This window comes from Lacerta agilis, chromosome 11 (assembly GCF_009819535.1).
Source record: "Lacerta agilis isolate rLacAgi1 chromosome 11, rLacAgi1.pri, whole genome shotgun sequence".
Lineage (NCBI taxonomy): Eukaryota > Metazoa > Chordata > Lepidosauria > Squamata > Lacertidae > Lacerta > Lacerta agilis.
The window spans coordinates 22,295,166-22,304,556 of record NC_046322.1 but is presented as its reverse complement, the minus strand read 5'-3'; the positions used below and the strand labels follow the sequence as shown (position 1 = coordinate 22,304,556).

The following is a 9,391-nucleotide window of genomic DNA, read 5'->3' as shown; positions in this document are numbered from 1 at the left end:
GTATGGGTGCCAATCCACTTGGAAATTTTCTAGTGCAGGCCCTGCTCAACTGCCTAACACTTTTTCATGTCAACTATTACTTATGCAGGCAAGTCTTCCCACGTCTGGGTGGATCCAGAGTTGCAGGGAGTGCGATTCCACCAAACGGTTGTCTCTGTAGGTAGAAGCAAAATAGTTGATCAGCAGTGACAAGGAGCCCCACTGGTGCTGAGAGGGCAGGTTCAAAGAGGCTTATTGTAACAACTTCTCAGTGGATTGGTGACTTCAGGGAGCTACTTGTGAAGTCCACTTTCAGGAAGTGGTTTGAATCCAGAGAGGTTCATGAAAGTGGAATGTTCTTGTTCTCCAGACACCCTTTTGAAGGCACACTCCCAGCGCCAATCAGCTGACTGCTCATCTTCAAAGGAAGGTTGTAATTGCCGTTAAGCTGGTCAGCTTGTACAATGATCCCCTTTGAACCCTGAAATCACTATAATGTCAGGTGGCTAACAGGTAGGTGGTCCCATTTACATGTCAAAATTGGCCCACAGGTGGGGTGGGGTAATTAAAAATCCGGCCTACAGGTCAGATCCAGTTCCCCACCACTGATTTAAAGCAATCAAACTTACAAAGCATACTATGTTTATTGATATAAATTCAGTAAGGTACCTAAAAAGGAACACGAGCAAATCCTAAGATATAACAGTAAGAAAATATATAGGATGAAGACCACTGGTGGTTGCAGGCACTGTTTTAACACTGCATAAACCACTAATTTTGCAACGATTTTTCTTAAAAGGCTCAGCCAAAAGGATGCACCAAACCCCTCACTGCCACCAAGTATGCATTCAGTAAAAAATACCTCAGGAGTCCAAAACTGGTCAGTCAGTGGATCCTCAGGCTCAGCTGATAATTGTGTAATAGTTTGAGAAAAGCTCTTCTCCTGGTCCAATGTCTTGGAGAGCAATGAGAACGACACATCTAAGGGGCCTGCAGATTGCATAGTGGAGGAATTTCAGATACTATTATACACATGCACTTATACATGCATAACACACACCAGTTTTTCTTTCTTTAGGTTCCAATAAGTGAAGGTTTAAATATGTGACCTATTTGGCAATAATGAGCTAGTCAAATTATCAAACCTAATCCAATCTATGAGATTGTAACAAGTATTTGATTAAACTCACCTCTGTATCTCATGACAGTAGTTTATGTTTGGAAGATACTGTTTAAATTCTATAGGAAAATTTTCAGGCACGTCAAATTCCTGATAGCATACATTGGCTGCTTTACCTGATGGAAAAAGAAGAGGAAAAATCTTGAAAAAGATGACATGCACTAATATTTTTAGAATAGAATAGAATAGAATAGAATAATAATTTATTGGCCAAGTACATTTTTCAATATACTCGGAATTTGCTTTGGCTACATTACAATGTAAAATACATTATACAAACAATAGTAATTTACAGAGCAAGAGCCGAGGCTGCCCTTCTCGGCACCTCTTAAGCTGTGTTGGTGAGTGTAGGCCCGCCTCCTAGGCCCGATGGAGTTGGCCGGAGGAGGGAGCGGTCTTCCCAGACACTCACAGCAGCAGCAACAGCAGCAGTGTTCCGGAGGCTTCTCTGGATATTGGTGCAACTCTCAGTTAATGCATCTTTTTGATTTATTTACGTAAGTCATCACTCGCATTATTTCATTATCATTTTAACAAAAATTCTGTTCAGATGCTCTAAAACCGTTTATGTGGAGCATCCTCATTGATGTAACCATGTGAATGAAGAAAATCCAACCTGACAATAAATATTATATGGAGATGTACCACTTCCCGCTATGCAAAAGATGGGTGCCAGCATTCACCCAAACTGCAGATTAGAAGCAACAATGGCAGCTTGGCAGCAGTGAGCCAGAAGTTAATCTCCCATAAAGTTGTATCCTTGAAGAACTCAACATGATGGTCTTTAAGGTGCCCGAACCTTGTCTAGGAAAAAGTCTGTTTCCTACTTACCAGGTGAGCAATTGTTGACATACTGCCCCACTGCCAGTGGATTCTGCAGACCAGTTGTAAGCCAAAATACGTCACTCATTTTCAAAGGACCAATCTGATCTCTCTTGCTGCATGACCTGAAAAAACTTACAGCGTTAACTAAAAACCCCATTTTGACAGCTTCTTGAGCAATCATATCTTTTCAAAGCCAACACGTGTACATACACACTCCACAAATTAAATTCATTTGCTAAGACTATGCTACTCATTAACCACATCCTATACAGCACCTGCAAGCAGCAAATACAATACGCAGCACGTAAGTTCCACTTTGGATTAAGGCATGGTTGTCAAGCATCTGCCAGACTTTAATACATAGCTGATGGGCTGCATTTAACTTGGTGGATCTTGCACGCCCAAGCTATGTACCTTCATTTTTGGTAACAAAAAAGGTTTTTGCTCAAGTCTAAGGAAGGGCTGTGATGGCAAGGATGTTACTTTGCAGTAGATATTTGCAGATGCAAAGAATACCTGCCAGTCATTTGATTTTTAAATCATAAATACTCCTTAACAACCAAGAACTTGTGATTATCCAGACAACCATTACATTTGGTTGCAGCAGAGACTGAAATGGGGCAGCATGACCCACTCTTATCAGTTCTGATGAGAAACCAGCACCATTTGACTCTTCTCCTCCCTGGACTGCAGTAAAATGTACTGTAGATTAAAGAGTTTATGTCCGATTTTGCTTGTTTTCCTCCTCCCTCCTTACACCCTTTTCCTTTTGTGTCTTGTCTTTTAAATTGCAAGCTTGAGGGCAGGACTATCTTGTTTGTTATTGATCTTTTCCAAATCACTCTAGGAGCCTTTCCAGGGTAAACATGCTATAAATAAATATATAGTACCATGTGAATTTCTGGCACAAGCATCACACCTATATTATCTGTGTAAATCTGTGGAGTCCTTTCCAAAGCACAAAACTTACCATAGATGAGACCAGCACATCAACAATCGACACATTATATTGTTAGTGAATATACAGAGAAGGAAGTGATTCTCACATCTGCAAGCACTGGATACAAATCAACATCAGCCATAAAAAGTAGTGTCCAACCCACTACTTTCCCATTAGTTTGTTTTAGTTCAAATTTGTGCAGACATGAGCTTCGGCTTTTCTGTTAGCTTCCAAATTTTAAGTAAATATTGAGTCACGGAACAGTGAAATATTCTACAGTAAAAGTACGGTAGTACAGGTTTTGTCAAATATGGTTTTATGGACCCATCTTATTGGCAGATGTTGTTCTGCCTTAAAGGTTAACTTCTTATAAATGTTAAAAAAGTCACAGGGAAATAAGACAACCACTTGTACATTCCCAATATCAAAGCTGTGCAACTGCAAAAAAAAGGTTATGTTCTACAGCCAGAAAATAAGGTAAAGGTAAAGGTACCCCTGACCGTTAGGTCCAGTCGAGGACGAATCTGGGGTTGTGGCGCTCATCTCGCTCTATAGGCCAAGGGAGCTGGCGTTTGTCTGCAAACAGCTTCCGGATCATGTGGCCAGCATGACAAAGCCGCTTTCTGGCGAACCAGAGCAGCACACGGAAATGCCATTTACCTTCCCGCCAGAGTGGTCCCTATTTATCTACTTGCACTTTGACGTGCTTTCGAACTGCTAGGTGGGCAGGAGCTGGGACCGAACAACGGGAGCTCACCCCATCACAGGGACTCGAACCGCCAACCTTCTGATCGGCAAGCCCTAGACTCTGTGGTTTATCCCACAGCACCACCTGGGTCCCTGCCAGAAAATAAACTAACCCCCAAATCTGTGGCTAGCATTTTATTCCATATAAAAACCTGAAACAGGCAACTTTCAAGTTATTTGGTTTTACTTAAAAACACTATTAGAGAAGTACAAAGGGGCTGACATTTTTCTATTAAGGACCTACCTGTATATAACTTTTGATATTCCTTTGTCATTCCCATCAATAAGCACTCCATCTATACATCTAAATATAAATGGATTGCCAATGGACTGGAAAAATATGGGCTCATACTTTTCATAGACTGTGCCTGTGAGAGACAAAAGTGGCTATTTTAGATTCCAGCTAATCGCAATCAGCAAGATGGGCAGTCTCAAGTAATGCACTGAGTGGATATAACCATTTTCTCTCATACAAAAGACTGCAAATCACAAAACTCCTTCAGCCTGATGTAAAGATCAAGCTTTTTGGGAAATATGACATTGGGTGGGTGTAGAATCAGTACCATAAAAAAGGAGACAAAACTTCAGTATCCAGGATGGCAAAATATTGCTTCTTCCCCACCACATGAACCAAATGTACCTCTTTCTCTTTGCATCAGCTGGCCTGGGTTTAGGTATCTGCAAGAAAGACCCTTCCTGTGGTCCCAACAACAGGTGTGGCCCATTGTGTTGACATTGGCTAGGACATTCTGTGTGCAGGGATTTCTCCTGTGTAATGGACCAACCCTGTGCCTGGGTGTGAGCAGGTGCCCAGCACGCGAAGAGTTAACACCCACTCTAGATGACTGGCAGCACAATCACAGAGGCGGGTCTTTTCTACCTTTTAAAAGGGAGAGAATGGCAGTTGGGTGGTTGTTGTGGGTCAGGGAGTGAGGGTGAGAGGGTGAGCGGGTTGGAGGTTAGGCTTAGGTTAGGAAAGGAAAGCTTTTATCCTGTTTCATGTTGTAACCAAGCTTATGTACCTAATAGAAAAACATTGTAACCGCATTCTACCTTAACATCCATGATATTTAAGTTACCTCAATAAACATATTTTGTTTTTTCAATGTTCGTGGACTCTGGCAGTGCGTCAGTACCTCTAGAGGTGTGGTTGAGGGGAAAAGCACTAAAGGTTTCCTGTGTAAGAGGGGACGGGTGGCTTATTTTCCTAACACACAGAGAACTGGGCAGTGAGGCCAAAGGTGCCACGCAGTTGCCAGAAAGAAAGGCAAGCTGCAGCAGTTTGGGAACCCAGGGCGGGAGATCCCAAGGTGGCAGGAGTTTCATTTTAAGAACGTGGAGCACTGAGGTACCCCGAGGACATCTCTCATAACATCATTTTGGGGATTCATTTTAGTCGTCGGTGAACCCTAGGGAGAGACACAGTCAGGGGAAACGTTTTACGGTTGTGAGGGCTCTTGGTGGGAAACTAAGGGTCTCTCACATCCTGCGGAGCTTTTCCCCTAGAAATCCTCTCCTATTTCAGAACAGCATCGCCCTAAGGATTCATAGTGATCAGCCACAGGCTCAGTGGCAGAATGCAAAAGCTCCTAGATTCAATCCCTGTGAGAGCCCTCTGCTGAGACCCTGGAGAGTTGCAGTCAGTCAATGGCTGCATTGCCATGTAAGTATGGTCTGTTAAACCATTATGCGAAGAAAGCTGGCTTCAATTGTGGTTCGTGTGAGCTAACACTAAGCCAGCCACTCCACGTTTTGCTTCCTCAATGAAGGAAAGGAGGCACGAACTAGGAGTACTTGGCCAGCATGCAGCTTGTGCAGGATGTTTTAACAAACAATACTTTTATGGTTCAGCATGACATGCAAACACAGTCAATTATGATAATACTGAATAAGATGGGCTAATGGTCTGACTCAGCAAAAAAATGACACCATATGTTTATGTATTTGTAAATACATTCTTTCCATACCAGGATACATAGATACAACTGCTCCTTTTGGAACAAAACCTTTCGTTACAAAGACTCCTGTTCCAGCAGAAATAAGTGAGCTGCGCCTCCGAGTAATGCTGAATCCTAAAGTATGAAGGAGAACGTCTTCTGGATTGAAGATGATTTGATTCTGATGGCTGTCATCAATTGTTTGGTTTGTCTCGGGCTGAGCTTTCTGCAGGTCCAGGTATTTAGATTTAACTTTTGGAAGAAAGCTAAGAAGAAATGTTTGTCTCCTCAAGTCATTTACAAATAAAGCTGTGAAAGTTTTCAGGAGTGTTTGAAGCACATCTTCATCAGAAACCGTTTTGTCTTTAGAGCCTTCTGGTACAAACCGCAGAGTTCTGCAACAGTCCAATAAACAACAGAACTGAGACATTTTAAAATGTTGTAAATGAGAGTTTGGAGACTGTAGCAAACACTACTTGCTTGCTTTTCAAACCGTTTCAAACCACTTACAGTTCTGTTAAAAACCATGGCCATCATTTATATTTAAAAGTTGTGCATATTTTTGATTAAATGTGCTAAACGTGAAGACTGCTCTATATTTCTAGATTGGCTGTACATACACTGATTTCTGTGTGTCCCAAGAGGCTAATTGGCTGGCATGGCTCACTGCTCGTGGTTGCCTTGGAAGTAATTTAATGAAGTAGCAGTAGAGAATCAGTCCTACTGACAGCACAATTGAAATGGGAAAGGAAAGGAAGCTCTAACTGTCTAGCTAATTCTTATGTATAAGACTCTACTGAGGAATGGACAAAGGAGATGATAAAGTACAGGTGTTTTTCCACACTACATGAAACTGATTCTTCTAATGAGAAGAATCTGTAGGTTCTTTTTCTTTTAAGCAAAAGGTGAAATCTCTCCTAAATTAAGACAACCAAAATAAGAGAATAATAAATGTTCCTTGCATGAATAAAAGGCTGTGATTCATTAGAAGAGCTGCACTGAGATCATTAAACCACAAGTATTCAGCTTGCGATTTTATTAGTTCCACCAGAGAGCCAAGAATCAATTTAATCCTTTATTCATTCCATGCATCTGTTTATTATTACAGAAATTAGAGAGGGGGGGAAAAGACCAATTACACCTAATCCACACTGTACCCAATGAAAAATAGCTCCCTATATGATATATTCACAAATATTTCACTTCTAGTTTTAATGGCTTATTTCCCTTGAGAAACTAGTTCATAGCCTCTTTGAATGGGATGTCTTCATCCATCATATATATAGGGTCTTGAGGGGCACAACAAAATTCCTATTGGGTAAATTGTCAGGGTTTTTTTTGCTTTTTTTTGAAGAAAGTTTAAATGAGAACATTTAGCTCTGGGGGTGGAGAGAGAGAAATACATTGAAAAATGAAGCTTTATACAAAAAACAGTTAATCCAGCTATTTAATTATCAGCCCATCACATTATATTATTTAAAAGGTAGTAAAGCTGTTGTTTCAACTGCTCACAAAGCATGAATGAAGCCTTCCATCTGCAAATGTCAGCAGAATTTTTTGCTAGATTTTGGTTCTTATACATGGGGGTGTCTTATACATGGAAAAATATGGTATGTCAAAGAAAGGCTCATTTTAAGGTTGCCAAATGACCAGAAATTCCACCTGGTCTACTGTCCAGCCCTTAACTTCTGCAGACATTCACAAGTGAAGATTGTAATGGTAAAGAGATAATAATCATTGTTTCACTAACATCTGTAGATCAAACTGCAGCAGATAAGGCAGGAAAGGTGCTGAAAGCAATATATGCAAGATTACCCACAGAACGCAAGAGACCTCAGCACTACCCAGTCCAAACAGCAGACAGCATGGAACTTCTATGCCAAACTCTTGCTTCTATAACTGCTGCTAAACTCAAAACAAAATAAAAAATAAAAAATTCCTTCCATTAGCACCTTAGAGACCAACTAAGTTTGTTCTTGGTATGAGCTTTCGTGTGCATGCACACTTCTTCAGATACCTAAACTGACGTGGTTCTAGTGGCTTTCAAGGTGGTGGCCATGATAATATGCTTCAACTGGGCTGATTTACCAGGGACAATCTCTTTTACTCCATAGTAAATGTCTCTGGTAAAGCAGTTACTACATATAGCCTTTGGAGGATGCCTTTAAAAAAAATATTCTGTGTACATATGTCCAATCCAGTTCATTTTTGAACTATTCTGTGGAAGTCAAACCTCTGAACAGTCCGGACGCATCTTAACCCTAGCACACATGCACATGAAGGCAAATACAAAATGTCAACACACTGCTTCACTTGCACCAACACCATACCACCCAACAGGAAATGCTGTGGAAGACTTTTGCAGGCATCCTTGGGCAGCCCCCACCACTGATGCCTGCCCTCATGCCTCAAGGAAAGCGATTCACTATGGAAAGTATGATTTATTATTACTTCTTCTACTACTACTAGTAGTAGTACTACTCCAAGCAACATTAGGTGCCTAGGTCAAGCCACCATTATAATTTAACCACAAATCCTCCAAACGTAGTCCCTTCCTGGGAAATTTAAACGGCCGTTTGACCAAGCTGCCAGAAGAACAATCCCACGTGGCCTAAAGGAGCTGCTTTCGAGTAATGGGGAAGGATAACCGCTTCTTAGGGCAGGTCAGAGGATGGACCAACTACGCGGATTTCCGCAGGGATGCCAGCAGCAGTCCCCACAGTGGCCATTGCCGCGTTGCTTTGGCCAGTGCCCCGGCTACGGAAGAACCCTGCACGCGCGCCCTCGCATCCTCACGTGCAAGAGTTTAGCCCCGAGTTCGCCAACACGAACGCCGCCTCAATGTGAAAAGGCTGGTTTCCCGGCAACACCGCCGAACTTCTGGCTTTACGTTTACTTTTTTTTGCCACAACTGGTAGAGACCTCTCGGTCGCCTCCTTCTCCCGCTCTGCCCGGCGGGACGGAGGGCGAGAGAGGAAGAGCCCTGCTCGCAGACCAGGGCGGGATGCGCTCCTCCCGCTGCCGCCGCCGCCGCCTTCACCTGCGCTTGTGGCCGAGGTTGAACGCGATCCAAGGCACGAAGCGGTACTTGTAGGCCTCCCAGCGCCTCCGCAGAGCCCTCAGCATGGCGGCGGGGGTCCCTTTCCCCGGGGAAGAGCCGGGCTCGGTTCCTTGCTTGGCCGCAGGAAGGGCGGCGGAAAGGCGAGGGCGCCTGCTGCCTGGCCGCCACCGCTGCAGCTCCTCCTCCCCGAGGTCAAGCGGCGCAGCTCCCTCCAATCGTCGTCGTCAGGCAAAAGTATACATCCAAGGAGTCTGCCTTCACACGCGTGTCTCCTCCTGGCCTGCCTCGCAACGCATTTTCTGGCTGTTTGTAACCCCACCATGCTTTGTTTGTTTCCTGCAACAGATGGGCAGGGCGGGCCAAAGAATTTCTGCCTCGCCGTCCAGTAAATTCGGGCAACAGGAGGAGTTTGCCTGTAAGAGCTGCGGAAGCAGCCGCCGAAAACCTTCTCAAGCGCGGACATGGAAGCAGCAGCAGCAGCGAACAACCAACAATTCAGACGATACTCATTGAAGAGTTTTGAATCCGCGGGGAGAAACCTGCAGGGTTAGCCGGTGGAACCAAATGTACCCCGGGCGTAGTTTCGCAGGGGGACGTTTTAGGGAGACGGAGTTTACTTCCGCTTTAGGCGCTCAATCAGCCTCCTAATGCTCCCTATTCCATTCGCTTCCAAGGTGGGGATTTCTGGACAGTTCAGAAGGGCTCCCCTTTCCCTATTGGTC

The 9,391-nt window shown here is 43.6% G+C and overlaps 1 protein-coding gene across 2 annotated transcripts; it reads right to left on the bottom strand.

Moving 5' to 3' along the window:
* Positions 1 to 70: 70 nt before the first annotated feature.
* On the bottom strand, positions 71 to 8,949 carry SETD9 (SET domain containing 9). Of its 2 annotated transcripts, XM_033164779.1 has the most exons (7): positions 8,649 to 8,949; positions 5,639 to 6,003; positions 3,916 to 4,039; positions 1,991 to 2,106; positions 1,170 to 1,275; positions 842 to 969; positions 71 to 154 (listed from the first exon to the last, which is right to left on the bottom strand). In XM_033164779.1, exons 1-6 carry the CDS (start codon positions 8,732 to 8,734, stop codon positions 882 to 884), a joined length of 885 nt encoding a protein of 294 aa, XP_033020670.1. In that variant the 5' UTR covers positions 8,735 to 8,949; the 3' UTR covers positions 71 to 154; positions 842 to 881. The 2 variants fall into 2 exon arrangements, with proteins under 2 accessions (XP_033020670.1, XP_033020669.1); XM_033164778.1 differs by lacking the exon at positions 71 to 154 and having other exon boundaries at positions 778 to 969.
* Between the last annotated feature and the right edge of the window lie 442 nt (positions 8,950 to 9,391).